General features: G+C 33.9%; 1 protein-coding gene across 1 annotated transcript in view; it reads right to left on the bottom strand.

Annotated features, from left to right (window-relative positions):
- LOC106464326 (cyclic nucleotide-gated cation channel beta-1-like) overlaps positions 1–10750 on the bottom strand; it is a gene marked incomplete at its 3' end in the record, with an annotated part of 33794 nt that extends 23044 nt beyond the window's left edge. The window contains exons 1-4 of the mRNA XM_013924457.2: positions 10699–10750; positions 9942–10110; positions 4412–4533; positions 1407–1586 (exon numbers count right to left, since the gene is read on the bottom strand). Coding sequence (XP_013779911.1) covers positions 1407–1586; positions 4412–4533; positions 9942–10110; positions 10699–10702 — 475 coding nt within the window. The remainder of the gene's footprint in view (positions 1–1406; positions 1587–4411; positions 4534–9941; positions 10111–10698) is intronic.
- Positions 10751–18802: the final 8052 nt, after the last annotated feature.

The following is an 18802-nucleotide window of genomic DNA, read 5'->3' as shown; positions in this document are numbered from 1 at the left end:
ACAGCGGTATGTTTGCGGACATACAACGCTAGAAATCGGGTTTCGATACCCATGGTGGGCAGAGCACAGATAGCCCATTGTGCAGCTTCGTGCTTAACTTCTTACAAACAAACAAACAATTCATAGTATACCCCCCCCCAGTGGCACAGCGGTATGTTTGCGGACATACAACGCTAGAAATCGGGTTTCGATACCCATGGTGGGCAGAGCACAGATAGCCCATTGTGCAGCTTCGTGCTTAACTTCCAACAAACAAACAAACCATAGTATACCCTAACCTCACATTTCATAGCTAACTAAAATAAATACGTTTTGCGAAATCAAGCTTGACTAATAAAAGAGGCAGTCGAGGCAGTCAAACGTCGGTAAATACATATGTGAGCCGTTCAAAACTAAGATTATTCGTGAAATGAATTCGTGGCGTATTCATAGGATAATTAGTGGTAAAAATCGGTTATATTAACAACTTCTAATGTATAGAAAAGCCAGTGCGTTTTGGTAACACTACGTTGGAACAATGGCTTTTATGTCATGTTGCTTAGCAACAAAAGTATACCCTAATATTCTTGTTAGTCTATGTACTTAAAGTATAAAATGAAATGTATAGACAACAAAACTGGAAAAAAAATCTTTAATTTCTTAATTTAGGGTATCTATGATTAAAGAGTTTTTTTTATTATTAAAAACGTTGGTCATATAACAGAAAATAGCTTCATTTCGAAACGATTTAAGTTTAAAATTGAATCGATATTTTTACTTTCGTGATACATTTTATGCACTTGGCTCAAGGCTAGGTGATCCTACACTACTTCTTTACTTTAGGCTTATTATACCAACACTCGCTACACTTATAAGGTTTCATGGCTCCCTTGCACCCCCGTCACTAAAATCGTGATGGGCAGACAGTAATCGAACTATTCTAACTGGATAAATGCATTTTGGCTTTTATGACTCCTCCTATTTCGAGAAATCAAGTGTGATGTGACACACACACACTAGCTTTTTATAGGTGAGACAAACTCTTCTATGTGACACATTTGATCACACCTTATTAAATTATGGCATTATACGCGGAGAAGGTGGGATGAAAATATTTACCTTTGTGTAGACCTCAGGATCGAGACGATTCGTTTGGTACCACTTGGAAGTCGTTGCTACCAGCGGTTTAGGAGTTCCGTGACACACAGACACTGAATCTTATTAATTATTATACAGATTTATTCACCTCACTGTAAGTTACCTCATTTCTATACATTAATGAAAGGGGCAGTTTATGAGTAAATGACATAAACATTTGTTATTTATAATAATGCGTTGTTTCTGGATTTACTGTTAAGAAAAACTTTTTATTGATATACTTTCTGCTAGTAATGAATAAAAAAAACATTAATAAACATTTCACTCACTCTGTGGCTCCAAAACTTTTGGAAAAGTAGGAAGAAGCTGTTTGGATATTCTACAGCACCAAAATCCTTTTTCCTCTTCCATCCAGTCATTAGCAGCAGGCGTGTCATCATTTTGGATTAAAGGCTCCGGATGCGGACGGTCAGGCTTTTTTTCTTTTTTCACCTCGTCATTAGAAGGTGCTGTGTAAAATTACGTTAGTTATGGTAATCATACAGATTGTGTTGTACATTCATTATATTAATAACGTTGCCCCCAAGTGACACAGTGGTAAGTCTGCAATATCTGTGGTGGGCACACCAAAGATAGCCCATTCTGTAGCTTTGTACTTAACTACAAACAAAGAAATTTAATGACGTTGGTTCGTCAGTTCAAAATATAAGAAAAAAAACGGGTTAAGTAATGTCACTAGGCTTGACCCTTGGGTTTTCTTTAAATATCCTGCAATCTGTCTCTAACTTGGAAGCAATCAAATTCAAACATTACTGGAATATTATTACTGTGCAATATCTAAAAACATACGAAAGTCCAAACTAATTAACAATTGATTTACCTTCTACCTAACCTGAAAAACAAAAGACTTTTTCTGTTCAAAGTTTAAACACGGTGCCATTTCTTGTTGCTTATAAGGTAGGAAGTACTCGGTATTTTGACTGAGTAAGTTGGAAGTTGTAGTTAATGCTTCTACATAAATAAATAAAAACAGAAAGATGAGACCATACCATATCAAGAATGCAAGTTGGTCAGAAAGCAGCATATCAAGAACAAGTGGAAGGCATAACATATTATCCCACAGCCATAACCAAGTGACTGTTTTCTGCTTATGAACAGGGCACAATCGTTCAGAGGGACACCTGTGCAACAACAAGAATTTTTGAAATACAGCAGACAACCCCTGTGGAATCAACGAGGAAACTCCAGAGTATATCTTACAGCAATGCCCTGTCTAGAGATAGCAGAATGAGAGACATCATAATCAGCTGATAACACCTTGTAGGAGAAGCTGTGTGGTAATGCAGAACAACTCTGGGTGACTTGTTATATGTCCCGTACATATACATACAAAAATGTGGGATATGTCCATTTTTGGTCATTTTAGGGGGGAGTCAAAAAGTTAAATAAACCCATAATTTTAGGGGTTTTGCTCAATTACTTAGTCTTGTTTCGACCACGTTACATGGAATTTGGTACAAAGATACTCTTTGCAGGTCTCAAATAGAAATACTGACATTTTTGGAATTTTTGTCTTTTGCTCAATTTTTCAGCGAGGAAAGCAAAATTTTGGGTTTTCGTGAACTATTCATGTGTATGTCAACCATCTTACATGGTATTTGTTATAAAAAATATCTTCTTGCAGGTTCCAAGCAGTGATATAGACAGTTTTCGATTTTTCTGGTGTCAAAATTGTCCATGTTGGGATTGCGTGGCGGAGACATGTTGCATTCACCAGCGAATGTTGGCTTTTTTAATACACATGAAGTGTTCTCGTATATCGTTTGTAATGATTTATAACACTAAATGAAAGACGCTACGTCAGTGGCATCACAAACAGGGCTAAACTGCTGGACACAATGGCTGTATCTCTCGAGATCCATTTTTACCCAAAAACTCTTCGTACGTTACAGGACAGTATAAATTCCAAATAATTGAACTGCATGGATACTTTACGTAGTTATAATAAAACCAATAAAGAAACGTGAAAAATCCAAATTTATAAACGTGTTTGTTTAGTAATCAATTGAATATTTTTGTACAAATACATTCCAAACTATATGAGATGTTGTACAAGTCGCTTATAATTGTGTTTTACATTCCAAACTATATGAGATGTTGTACAAGTTGCTTATAATTGTGTTTTACATTCCAAACTATATGAGATGTTGTACAAGTTGCTTATAATTGTGGTTTTACAATAACATTTCGTTTAACTTTGATTACAACTTAAGTTAGTTTCATTCAAAGTTACTACTCACAACTATTATTTACTTTTGATTTAAATGTATTCCGGCCATATATATATATATATATATATATTATTATCTGTTTCCCCGTGGAGTGAAAGAGTAAGTTTCCGGAATTGAAATGTTAAAATCCGGGGTTCGATTCCTCGAAGTAGACAGAGAGAAGATAGTCCAATGTTGCTTTGCGTTAAAAATTAACTTATGACTGGCTGTTTTACAAAGGTGTTGTAATATAACGTACATTGCTTTATAAGCTGTTTAAGTAAAAAAAAAGACAGTTTCCATATTCAGTGGTACTTTTATCTGTCATGATCCTCAGACTTGTTTCTGGTTTGATGTAGGCTTAAATTATAGCAAATATCTCTGATACTCCAAATATCTGGTGTTGTATAAGTAGATATTCAAATCCAGTTTCATATAAAACGTTTGTTGAATTTCGCTATTTGAAGGCTTTATATGCTAGCTGTCTCTAATTTTGAAGTGATAAACTTGAGAGAAGGCAACTGACCAATACAATCCACCACCAACTCTTGTGCCACTCCTTACAAACGAATAGTGTAATTGACCGTAAAATTATAACGCTCCTTCCCCCCAAGACTGAAAGAACAAGCATGTTAGGTGACGGTATTCAATCCCGCTAGCAGCAGACTGCAAGTTGAGTTCCCTAATCACCAAACTATGCCAGGCTAACTGTAAATTGTAAAATCCAATGATTTCCCATTTAATATCTGATTTTACCTTTATCTCTGGATCCATCGATTTTACACTCTAAAATGTTTGGACGTGCGGTACATAGTTTAAGCTTGATAAATAAATAAAAACTGATACAATAGAAGCATTTCCATTGAACTTCGACAATTACACTGACATTTCTTCAATAAATAGTACAAGTTCTAATAGCTATTAAGATTACCTGGTTACCATATTTGATAAAGGTAATATTTATGAAAAACAAAGCGACTAAAATAGTAAAATTATTACGAAGAAAACATATTAATTTTTTTATTAAAAATAAATATATTTAATACTTTGTTTCCTTTACTTACTTGAGGGTGGCGTTGATGATTGTACTACAACCCTTTCTTTCACTCGATAAGCTCTGTCGGCGAACGTTTGTACCAGTCGGTGAATACCGCGGTACACAGAAGAAGCTTTATCAGAGCCAGTCCTGAAATCATTCATCACATAACTGTGAACGACCCGTACACGATTCTTTAAACCAAATAGAGTCATGATGTAAATTTAACACCAGATATAATGACCACATACATCTTTATATATCTGACATATATAAATATAACAAGCCCCTACACTTGCTACAAGAGCTGACAGACTACAAGAGTACACTTGGATACTATACGTTTTCGAGATCTTTAAGTTACAGTAATTAACGGCCACATAGTGGTGAAATCACGGGTGAGGACTTGTGTTAATTCATGTTCATTTAAAAGGAAGGGGAGGAGAAGGTAAATAAAGACATATAAAACTCGTTATTGCCGAGTACGATGATAATATTGTCATATTATGGTCTTTGTTGTGAAACCCTAGATTTAAACAGATATAAATATTCATAAGCCTAAAATTTGTGTTTGTTTGTTTTTAATTATGCACAAAGCTACACAACGGCTATCTGTGCTCTGCCCACCACTGGTATCGAAACCCGGTTTCTAGCGTTGTAAGTCCGCAGACGTACCCCTGTGCCACTGGGGGGCGTTTGTGATTGAAAGATGTGAAATGTTTTTTTTACACCTTAACGTGTTTTTCTTCATAAATCAAATGTTTGGAATAGACTCTAACGTAGGCGTAATTATTCTTTTTGACATCAGCCCTGGCGATGCGTAGGCATTTGTCTCCTTAATATTTTGATAACTGTCTAATTTTCTCTCGTTGAGTCTAGGTCGCTTTAATTAAACAAGCGGAAATATTACTTTTCTTATTCACACAAAAGGTAAGCATTATGTAATCGCTGTCATATCAATATAATCTTCTTAATGTTAGTCTTAATTGATGCGTGGTTGGGAGCTACTACCTGTCACCCAAGATGGCGGACAGAACGTTTGTGACATCAAGTTTAAATCCTGTATTAGCAACATTTAGCATAAACATATAAAAAGAAAGCGTATATACAGAGAATATATATATATATATATATATACACACGTGAAAGTGTATAAAAGTGTAATTTTTCTCAGTACTGGTAGCTGCGTAAAATTTGTAACGTTTCACTCGTATATATTCTTGCAAGCACCTCTTTTGTTAAATACAATTCCGAATAATGTAAACAATTTCGGCAAATGAAGAGAAATCATAATCTGTCTGAACTTTCGTGAAGGTTAAATAAAGAGTTTTGTCCTACTAAACTCAGGAGCTTTTTTTAATAATATAACCCTAAGATGTGTGATCATTCTATACTAATATAACTCTCATTAGAGTGATCAGTCAGTAGTAATATCACCCTCATTAGGGTGATCAGTCGGTAGTAATATAACCATCATATGGGTGATCAGTCAGTAGTAAAACAATTATCATTAGGGTGATCAGTCAGTAGTGATATAACCCTCATTATTGTGATCAGTCGGTAGTAATATAATCATCATTAGGGTGATCAGTCAATAGTAATATCACCCTCATATGGGCAATCAGTCGATAATAATATAATCGTCATATGGGTGATCAGTCGGTAGTAATATAATTATCATTAGGGTGATCAGTCGGTAGTAATATAATTATCATTAGGGTGATCAGTCGGTAGTAATATAATTATCATTAGGGTGATCAGTCAGTAGTAATATAACCCTTATATGGGTGACCAATCTGATTGCGAAATTTACATATATATATATATATATATATAACTAAACGCTTTTATGCAAATGATAGCAAAAACTAAAAATTTCATTTGTTCCACTTTCACTTATAACAGAAAAGGTTGGTCGGCGTGTGCATTATGAAAATACGTGATATTTTACAATATATTTCCTGTTTTTTTAATTATTAATTAAAGTTCAGCAAAGGTAATTTTGCTAAGTGATAATGTGCAGTGCGGACGTTTACCTAAAATATTATGCTTGATTTTTGTTACTATTAACTGTGTTAAGAAATTATTAAGTGAAAGTGTTTATAAAAAAATATTATTATATCTCCACAGTGACACTGTGGTATGTCCGCGGACCTATACCGCTATAAACCGGGTTTCGACACCTGTAGTGGACAGAGCACAGATAGTCCTTTGTTTAATTTTGTGCTTAACAACAAAAAATTATAAATAAAAAAATCATTGAAACGGCATAAGATGTAATATTCAAACAGTATAGGAATATTCAGAAATATTCTATAATTATACATTTTAATTTCTCAACATTAAAATGTATAATCTGTGTACGTTTTCTATAACAGTTAAAGGTTCATGATTATTATTTTTTCGATTCAATTATAGTAACACACTGCAAATTATTATTATTGTTTATTATATTAACTTTCTTAGCACTATATCCAGATAATCTATACCAACACTGGCCGTCATAAACATCATTATAAATATAAAACTCACTTTTTTTTGCTTGAATTGTTATGTAATTTAAAAAGACGTCAATCTATAAACCAGGGTTTGGATGTTTCCACTTTCGCCACTACATTTTCAACAAACCATTTACCTCCAATGCTCCAAAATATGCGTATTCGATCTCTAGTGAAGCAGTTTTCTATCCACTAATAACATACAACGATTTTTATGACGCCTATAAAACTTCTATAAAAGGACATATAAAGTCCATGGAAAAAATACTATCCACAAGAAGTAGTTTCTGCAAGTAAATTGTTTGTACATTATCAGGTTTTTATATGTGTATGGGCTGGATTCTTTACAGCAGGTGTCTGTTACTTGTTGTCGATAAATTTCAACGATAAAGAAATAGCACGCAGTTTACTTGTTTTAAAATAACACATTAAAACAACTCAAACGTATATATACACATGTTTGTTATACTGTTGGTTATCACAATTGTATCCAGAGCTTTAAATAATTGTCTCTTTTCCATCACAGTCCACACAGTCTGGTTCAATTACTTTGGAACACAATTGACAAGACAAATTATTCTTCTCTACTCTGTTATTGCAATACAATCTGTGATAATTCACTTTAAAAATCGCCACAATACACTGTTTATGGATAAACTCATAATCACGGAGGCTAGATCTTATTTACTTGAATGACATTTTGTACGTGTATTCATATACTGACAGAGGCCTGGAACTACAAAATATTATGATACAATAATACTCAATCAAACTTGCGATAAACTATCACTTGTAAAGATAAGTAAATTTAACACTATATCAAACTTAAATTGAAACAGTCGTGTACATTTCACATACGTGTACGACACATGGACCTGAAAATATTGTACTGGCAAAATTAACAATTTTCAAAATACACATACCCGTTAAAAATGCATCTAACTTCTAATATAAAAGAAGTTCAAAATCTTAGCTGTTAGTGTAAAACTACGCAATGGGGTATCTACAGTCTGTCTACGACGTGGAATTGAACCTCGGATTTTAGCGGTGTAAGTTCGGAACTTACCACTGATACACGGGTGAAATAATTCGGAATAAAGTGGAAATCAGTGTCTTAATTTATAGCTTACCAGTTTAAGTCTAGGTAGCTGGGCTGTGCCGTAAATGATATTATCCAAAATTAAGTTTAGTAGTCTGAGTTATGCCGTAAATGTTATCTTACCAGATAAAGTCTAGTGAGCTGGACTTTGCAATGATATCATACTAAATTTATTTTAGTAAGCTGGACTGGGCCTTACATTATATCATACAAGCTTAAGTCTAGAAAGATGGATTGTACAGTTATGATGTTATACCAAATTATGTTTAGTAAGCTAGGCTGTTTCATGATAGCACCCCAAGTTAAGCCTAGTAACTCTGGCAGTCCCTTAAATTAAATCATACTAGTTTAAGGCTAATAAATCTCATTAGGTTGAACTGGACCCTAAATATTAACATATTCGTAAGAAAATATAACGGATAGTTAAATTTTTGTATGACATCATATTAAAATCTTTATGGCTCAAAACAGAACTTGTACAAATAAGAGAAGTAAAACGAACAACTGAAGTGCTTCTGAAATTTGTCGCCTTCAATAAGTAGTTCATATGATACGTCGATATTTGAAAAATTACCGTGTAACTTTATTACGCTACTAGATTTCATACTGCCCTTGTTACACTTACGAAATTTGATATCACGTGTACTGAAGCCCTCTAGACCAATTACTAAAAAAAAAGTAATGATAGTAAAAAGACTATCGTGCCTTATAGTCTCAACGAATTACAGGGTTCTAGCCTTTAACAAAAATCGAACAATTTTCCTGCAGTTTATTGAACTAGGCTTTAGTATAACTGCTGAGAATCTGATACACACAGAGATTACTTTTTTTTCTCCTCCACACCCATATATATATAAGCACTATCGTCTTTACTGGTTAGATACTTTGTTATATATATATACACACACACATAATTACAGCCACTATGAAAATCACTTCATGAGAAATCGATACGAACTAAAAATGTGGTTTAAATTGTCGCTGCTGTCGTGAACAATTTTTGGTAATTGTTGGTTAAAAGAATGAGCGTTTCTCCTTATACTATTCTAGACATAAAATATTCAACACTTAACAAGTTAGAACTTATTATTTCTAATAGAACAAAAATAAGTTTTAAACTTCAATATAACAAAAATTATAAAATATAACATTTAAAACAATAGTGCTGTATTGAGTTAGGCGAAAGTATGATTTCGAGCTACAGTAATATAAAGTAGGAATAGGCTCATGTTGACGATAAATTAGGGTTTTTAAGGTTTTTTATATAATTCATTTATAAACCTAAGCTATATTCATTCAGTTTTCTCTGTCTCAAATTTCATTTTTCATTGTTCATCGGCTGTCTTCCAAAGATTTGATCATTTTTTTCTATTTACTGATATGGAAATCAATTAATAACAAGGATAGACTTTAATGTGCTTTCTAACCATATATGTTGAAACGTGTTTAATCACTGTATGTATACTTTACTTCTTCAAAAATGTATTTATCAATGTTATTTGTTCAGATCAATTCCTCAGAAAAATATATTTTACGTTCATTCTTTTCATAAGGTTTTAAAGTCATCCAAATATCTCCTTTCGTGTAAAAAAATTGCTTTATATAAAAATATAAGGTTTGTGAGATTATTTATTATTTGATTTTCAATAATTATATTTAATATATATTTTTTGTAGTTCATAACAGAGGTCTCTAAAAATCCTAGATAAAGTTATTCTGCCTCTCTCTTTAAAAAATAATTCCTATTCTTAATACACATAATACATGCCAAATAAAAATGAAAGTTCCAACCTTCATTTTATAAAATTAAAAATTGTCCTTTCATCAGCTTTCGTGGAATAACATACATTTAGCATTTGTTTCAGTACTTTCTTAAGGGCCTTGTAAAATAGAAAACGTCATAAGCTTACCACAAGTACTTTCTTAAGGGCCTTGTAAAATAGAAAACGTCATAAGCTTACCACGAGCCTTCTTCACTGTGCAGGGATTCCAACGAGCATGATTTTCTCCTATAGCTATTTCTTGTAGTTTCTTTTGATGTTACTGGCGGCTCAATTATGATGGTTGGAATACTTCCTTGAGAATAAGTCTGCAAGGAAGACATTCGATCTACCACAGGCATTGGTAAATCTAAGGAAAAATGAGTTTATATTTTTACATCAAAAAAACGGGTAATGGATTTTTTTCAACAGTCTGTATTTAGTAATGGAAAAAAAAAAGCAGAAAGCATCAGTAATACGAATATTATTTTATTTTTAGTTGGAAATATAAACAACGAAATATTAAAATAATTAAATGCTAATTTCGAAAATTTTAAATCTTTCAGCCCTAGTCCCCAGCATGTGGACTTTATTTGACTTTCGACAAACAATTTGAAAATGACTAACCAGGAACGTAAAAAAATAGCTAAAATACTTTTTTTAAAGAGCTATACTGATTATCGTTTTGTTTGTAGTTGTATTTCAGCGTTATTTATGTAATTTAGATAAACAACTTTAGCAAATTGCTTCAAAGGAGAGGTGGTCAGATCAGTGACCTAAAGCCAGTATTAGGATTAGTATTCAAGTACTGTCTTGGTAAAATACATAGACAGAAATGGATTTTTTTTTATCATTTTTTACAACTTTTTTTCGATATATGGAAACATGGTCTTCCTTCTCTTTTAGAATTCGTTGAATTCCTTAATAATCAAAACCTCGACATAAAGCTCACACTTACCCATACTGATAATCCGGAAGTGTGTACCCTTTCTTGATGCTATGGTCACTAAACTTATTACTACCGTATATTCCAAACCATGTGTTAAACCAGTTATTCTACACTATAACTCATACCATCCACCAGCTACCAAACGGGGTATCATCATCGGTCAACTTAATAGGATTGAAAAAATCTGCAACACCATGGACGGTAAGACGCAAGCCAGGATCAAACTTCAAAAGCTACTTTTGTCCAATGCATTCCACAATTCTGACACACAAGATTTTAACAGAATAAGGCAAAAGAAAAAAGAAACCACCACACCAAAATACTGTCTCATGGATTATGCTTTTCGTGGATAAACCTTTCACTATTCGTCTTCGTCAAGCAATTAGAAATTCTGGCTTGAATATCCACATCATACAAAAACCCGATAAAAATCTGAAGGATAAACTTATTCGTTCAACCTTCAATAATGATAATCCATGCAAATCCAAAATGTGCTTTGCTAAGACCAATGGCTTAGAGAAATACTGCACACTTAGGAACATCGTCTATGAAATGACATGTACACAGTTATAAGCCACATACGTAGTCGAATCCAATCGTCCAATACATGATCGTTTCAAAGAACACATTAGTTCCACTGCAAATTTTTACAATAAAGAAGCCACCGCTGAACATTATATCAACGCATATGGTATAATTAACAAGACACATTATCGGATTAAAATTTTAGATATTTGTGACAGCTTTCTTGACAGAAAATTTAAATAATCTCTTTTGATCAATCCAAACGCCATTCCATTAAAAGCTACAATGCATGGCCTCTATAATATTATAATTCTTTCCTTTTTTGTATTTTTATTTATTTATTTTAACATTTATTTTATGATCTGCGACTCTAACCCGTTTAACAATACTTTTAGTACGCTTCACCGTGCACCGTTCTGTTATATTGTTGTAGTTTTACACTTTTTACGGCTACTATCATTTAAAATCAGTTTTATAACCTGTGACGTTCACAGACCCTTGAAAAAGGCGTAAGCCGAAAAATCGGGTTGGATAAATAAACATTTATCTAAAGTTGTTTGTCGTCTTCATTGGAATCGGACTTTTTATCTCAATTTCAGATTGGAGGTAACAATAACAAAATGACGGACGGTTACATTTTCTCCGACCAAATTACTGTTGTGTAGGAAAAATACTTTTTCGTGTGCTAACGAGACGAGTATAAAAAAAAAAAGAGTCATTTTAACAAGTTTGCCCATTCTTATTATTAGATGATTTTATGTAAATTATAATTGTTTTTAATTATATTAACTTTTTATAGTATTTTTTGAAAACAATATATGGAATTTATTACTGAAAAAGTAAAAGAAAAAACGCCTTATGATTTACCATAAGGCCAAATACGATTTTTGAGTGTTCGAATTCTTCTACAGAAAAACATGTTTATATAGTACTTCATGACATATCAACGTATAAATCTCCATAAATTAAGGCATTTTCATTGTTCTAAATAACATAATAAAACAGTCTAATAGAAGAAGGGTAAAATTTCTCGTTAATAAAACGGTTAAACGTTATCGGTATTTCTTTGGTAGAATAATTTAATAACTACGTTTTAACCACAGTATAGCCAGACAAGCAACTATAGTACGATTTTTATAAAATCATGTAACTAACCTCCTTCCCTCGAAGACTGATTTTTGGGTAAATGTAAGTTTACTGTAGAACTTTCAGAGCACCGGTACTCACCACGCGCAGACTATCGGCTTATAAACCACCACATTTAAGTGTAATTATTGAACTGATACGTTAACACTCGCTATTTCCAGAACAGAAAAAGGGGGGGGGGGGGTTCTACTCTACTGGTGGTTACGTCATGTGAATTCTTAAAAACTGATTCTCAATTATCAAACTGTATCGAGCAAATATGCAATAACACATACTGTAGCAACCGCCTTGGTATCGAAGTTATGTTATATGGACTTGCCCTACTGACACTTCCCACCTCGTACCTTCCAGAAATATCATTTACCGATGAAGAGTTTGACGAAGAACTAGTGGTAAGTTTGAAATTAACCCGTTTTATATTAATGTCAGAAATATTATGTTGCTTTTGAAACTTTTTGATAAAGTAAAAACGAAGAAGTTGGTGGTTCAAAATACGCATCCAAAGAACTTAATCTTACAATTTATCAATTATATATTCACGAAATATTGTATAGCTGGATGTAAAGATGTGGAAATATAGATTAGCTTCAAAGAAAACATTGTTTATATCTGGGCTCAAAATGTTTATTATATATATATAAAACGATAACTATTATTAAACTTTATTGAGTGAACACTCATTACCAATATATTACAGAAGAAGAAAACAAAAGAACCGGAAGCTGTACGGAATAAACGCTTACCACCAAGGTAAGGTATTATAGTAAAAAACTAGCGGGACACCCAGCAGAGCTCATACCTCCGCTACGCAGAGTGGATCATATTCTGTTCTCAAAAAATACGAAAATGTGACTTTACGTCCGTCGTTATCAAAGAACACGAACCATTCTCGGCAGGACAATGAGGAATAATATTCTACATATGTCCACCAAGATTCAGCTAAATCCAATCACTTTTGACTGAGTTATAGAGCAAAAATAGTGTAGAAAATCAGTTCCCATGCTAATAGATAGGGATTTTTTGGATTTTTGTGACCTTGACCATCTAAAAACTCATCACTTATAAGTTGGGTCATAGTCCAAATGTATATATACCAACTTTCTTCCAAATCCATTCAGCCGTTTTTGAGAAATCATGCTGACAAACAAACACACACAGGTGAACCCATAGCATCCGTCTACCTTCGGTGGCGGAGGTAAAAACAATCAGAATACGCTACCAAGATATTAGAGAAAGGAAGAGTTAGAAGCTGTACTGAATGAACACTCACTGCTAAGATATTACTGTAAAAAAGAAATGAATCAAAAGCTTTATGTAACGAACACTTTCTACCAATATATTGCAGAAATATGAATAGTCAGAAGATGTACGGAATGAGCAGTTACCACCATGATAATACAGAAAATATCGCCAGAAGATGTATGAAATGAACCTCACTATCAAGATATTACAAAAAAAATAGTCAACGTTTTTGAGTGAGCATTTAATGCCAATATATTACAGATTGAAAAAAATAGATCCAGAAAGTGTAAGATTGAGCATTCACGAACAAGATATTAAAGGGAAAAAAGCTACAAACTATATCTAATGCTCTAAAAATATCTAGCCATTTCAAGATAAGAACATATGACCAGATTGCATCGCGTTCACACACAATCCAAACCACGTGAGGTATTTTGTTCCTGTTTGTGTTTTTCCAACTGTGCAAGCTGCTGGAAGTGGGGTAATAGTGTGGATATGGTTCTTTTGGCAGGGTTTGGATCCTTTAATTCCTTTAAAAGGGTAAACGACACCCAGGATGCACCTGAACGTTGTTACAGATAGTATATCCACCCCCCAGTGTTTGATCTGATAGAGGTTATTCCAAGATGATAATGCAAAATTCCAGGCTATTATCTTGGCTAAAGGTGGACCAGTACGATATTAGTTTGGAGCCCTATTAAAGTAGACAATTACTATAATTACAAATAATGATATAGAAGCTTTATCAAAATAAAATTCCTAATTATTCTATAAAACGAATTAAAAAGCAGAATCTATGTCAAATAGACACATAATAGCTATGTGTAGATATGGCTAGAAACTTTATGAAGCGAACAAACAGTTTGAAGAGCATTGAGAAATGCTATACTGAATGTTTGAAGTAGCTACAAATGATTGAAAATATTTTAATAAATATAACCACTCGTAATTCAAAATAACTAAACAAAAAATACGCAGACTGTTCTGAGGTACGCAGAAGTAAAGTCTGTTGTTCTGATGTAATAATGCCAGTTCAGTCTATTAACGAGTGACGTTGTTGTTGTCTCAGAAGTTTAGACCTTTCAATGTAACCCTGAAAAGTCTTCCAGAAGACTTGATAAGGCAAAGGAAACATTGTTTAAGATTTTAGGAACATTAGGTGTACAAAACTTAAGTGCAACAACTGACCAACTCATGACGAGGCTGGATGAATCACAACGATACATTTGACAATCGTATTATCAGGTCGAATGAGGTAATATTTCACTTGTATGGAAGAGTCAACAGATATAGCTTAAATTAGAGGAAACAAGTCTACCATTTCATATACCTGAACATGTTAGAGAACTTTATCTTCACACAAATTTCTTCCTTCCAACAGAATGAGGATCAGCACTTTGTTTTCGTGAGGTATTGCCAAGCCAATGGACTGGCCATAAGGGACTGTTGCTCTTAGTAGTACAATCTCAACTCCCAAATCTTACAAATATAGCTTACAACAACATTGAGGTTGGGCGCCATATAACTACACAGAAATTACAATGCTTTGCTTCGTTGTAAACACCTTACTGGGTTTTCTTAATAGCTAACTAAGCAAATATTCTCCTCATAAAGTTGTAAAATCCCATAACTTTTCCAAAATACGCAGATTCAGCTGCTATTTGATGTTAAATTAACTTATATTGGCTGAAAGCATAAATATAAATCTCCAAAAGCGCGAACCCCCAGTGGCACAGTGGCATGTCTGCGGACTTACAACGCTAGAAATCGGGTTTCGATACCCGTGGTGCGCAGAGCATAAATAGCCCTTTGTGGAGCTTTGTGCTTTATAACAAACTTCAACCAAAAGCGCGAAAAATACAGAAGTCTGGATGAGATAAAACTTAGACTTAATGAATAATTATTCACTTTTATTTATTTATTCTGCATAAACACAGACTCATGTCTCGGCAAAATTTTATGTTCAGACCGATAAAATACATTTCAAGGATTGGTTTAAGAAAAAATATATATAATGCTGTCAATTTAACGTATTACACGCAAGTCCGAAAAGCATTTCATTGTTTCTTCATATCATTTTAACATAATTGATTAAACAATTCAACGTTTGGTACCAAACAGTGATTGGCGACATCGGGTTTTTCGATATTTCTTAGAAAATATATCGATACATTTCGGAAATTCAGGGGGCGATAACGTCATCCAGTACCAAACGAAGTAAAATGTCATGGTTACATCTCTCGACGTAGTGCCGAGTATAGTATGCACGAAGTGCATACAGTTAGCCCGGCATGGCTAGGTGGTTAGGGCGCTCGACTCGCAATCTGAGGGTCGCGGGCTAGAATCCCCGTCCCACCAAACATGCTCGCCCTTTTAGCCGTGGGGGCGTTATAATGTGACGATCAATCCCACTATTCGTTGGTAAAAGAGTAGCCCAAGAGTTGGCGGTGGGTGGTGATGACTAGCTGCCTTCCCTCTAGTCTTACACTGGTAAATTAGGGACAGCTAGCGCAGATAGCCCTCGTGTAGCTTTGCGCGAAATTCGAAAAACAAACAAGCATACAGTTAAGTTAATTTTTGTTGGAGTTTTTTTTTGTTGTTGTTGTTAATATTTACAAGTAGAAATTAAATAGTTTTATTTCAAAGTAAGAAACTACAAAGATATCATACGCATTACTTGATAATTAAAATGCATAAGAGGGTAAGCATTTAATTAATAAAAGCGGATGTTGAGGTTGGGGCGAGGGCACCATTCTTTCTCGGTTTAGCTGCTTTTGTGAAGGATAGGGGATCTTGAAGCAAAGCATACATAGAAAACGAGAACCACCATGAATAATAAGTAAACATACAAAATATGTCTCATTAAACGTTATATACAGAATAGGAAATAAAACATTAAATATTTTGAACCTTAAACCGAAAAGTCGATTAAAGCATTTATGCAGATATCTACTTATTGGGATTTTGGAAAACATCGATATTTGAAAATATATCGATATCCCCAACACTATTACTGAGCCCACCTCAATGTTGAAGATCAATAAACAGCGTTTCTATGGTAACAGTAATTGACAATTTATACAAGCGTTATGAATATCTATCTTAGGCTCTTGTTAACTTGGGACGAAAATGTGCCTTTTATATTGTTTATAGATTTATCTCATTCAATGAAAATCACATGGAAGTTACTGATGAAAATGTACTGGCTCCCTTGTGTATCTTTAACCTAATTTAGACTTATGTCGCTTTATGTAACGAAAAAAACAAAAACAACATGAAATATCTTGTTTGTTGTCTCTTTAGGCGTGGAAGAAAGAAATAGATTATCTGTGTACAGTACTATACTTCTCAGTTCGCACTACACGGAATAGTGTTTATTTGCTGATAAGTACAAAGCTACATTAGGGGTTATGTGTGCTGTGGCCACTCCAGTTATCCAAACCCGCTTTTTATTCTGAAAAGCCCTCCGGATTATCGTCGAGCCACCGGCGAGAGGTGGGGGTGGGGGGTGTTGAATAATGTCTGGTAATTGAAAGACAGCACTGACCATTAGTTGTTTCCTAATATGAAGTGCTTTTTATGGATTCTTTAATAAAACACAGTAATGAGCAGGATAGAGTTCTTACACAATTGGCACTTTGTGTAGCTCATATCGCGTATTCTATACCACCGGTTTAAAAGTTAAAACTGAGATGACGATAATTGATTTCAACATTCAAACAAAATCTGTATTTTGTTTCCATGGAAATTTCAGAACATAAACATTTTTATATTAGGGCTATACAACTATTGATTACCTCAAATTAAATTTATCGTGACTAAAGTGCCCAGTTGAGAAGACAACGCCCAGTGATTCCTGATACATCAATTAATACTAAGATCTAACAGTTTAGGCACTGCTGATCCAAGTGGGTTCGAAGAGCTCAGAGAACCCACCGTAAAATTTTAAGGGCACAAAAATAGTAAAAATTTAGAAAAAAAAATTCTAACAAGCAAAGAGAAAAAGGATATTTTTGTGCAAAACTTGAATTAATATCACATCGAATACCAGGAAATTCCAACTCCTCTCATTCTCTGTATGTGCAAACCAAATCAAAGAAATTATTTCCAAATACGTTTATTGCTCTAAGAATCTTATAACTTTTCCCGTTAGCATGGTTAGTGGCGAAAGATCTCTTCCGAGACTAAAGTTGATAAAAACATTTTTGCTCTCCATAATGGAATGGGACAAAATTTTGAATTTCGCGCAAAGCTACACGAGGGCTATCTGTGCCAGCCAGATGAAAATATGATTTAAGGAACATTTATCGATGCAAGATAATCTTAGTACGGTTATTTAAAAACGTATAACGTTGTAGCCAACTCTTAAAATTACCAGTTTGTTTACATACCGTACACTATCTGTAGGGTCCACATACTGTAATGGTTCATTTTCCTGTTACACCACTCGAGCAGTGTAAAGAACTGACCAATAAAATTGGGTATGTTCTGTTCACTATCTGCCTTCCATCTGGCCTGTCCCCCACTGAGACAGCGGTAAGTCTTAGGATTTACACTGCTAAAATTAGGGATTCGATTCCTGTCGGTGGACACAGCAGATAGCCTTATGTGGCTTTGCTATAAGAAAAACACACAAAAACACCATCTAGCCTATTAGTTCAAAATTATGGATTGCTAAAACAAACAAATCAAAATCATTATATATCATGACAAGTGAAATGAAATTATCATATCCCTGAAGAATGGAAGCAATTGAGATCACCATTGCAACTCAAAAAATCATAGTATATCTATTAAAAACACGGTCATTTTAAACAAAGAACCCAACATAAACAAACGAAAAATCAAGGAATCCATCTTAATTGAACAAAACAACCCTACTCTACACCAACACCCCAGGGTGCCAAGATACCTCTTCTAAGTTTTGCAACAGTATCCGGTCATGTGACCTCTTTGTTCAATACTGTATATACTGAGTGGTCACAAGTAAATAGACACCTAATTTTTCGTCATTTAACTGATTTATGCTAACTAATTTGTGTCCACAGATCACTATATAAATTAAAATGGTCAGCACACTAATTATATTGTGCTACAACATGCCTAGAACTCAAGGTTCTCTCGAATTGTCAGATTGTGTTAGAGGAAGGATAGTTGGTCAAGCAGATGGTGGAATAAGTCAGTGGCAAATTTCGTAGAA

Source organism: Limulus polyphemus, unplaced genomic scaffold, assembly GCF_000517525.1.
Source record: "Limulus polyphemus unplaced genomic scaffold, Limulus_polyphemus-2.1.2 Scaffold1620, whole genome shotgun sequence".
NCBI lineage: Eukaryota > Metazoa > Arthropoda > Merostomata > Xiphosura > Limulidae > Limulus > Limulus polyphemus.
Note: the sequence above shows the minus strand (reverse complement) of the source record. Positions and strands in the feature narration are given on the sequence as shown.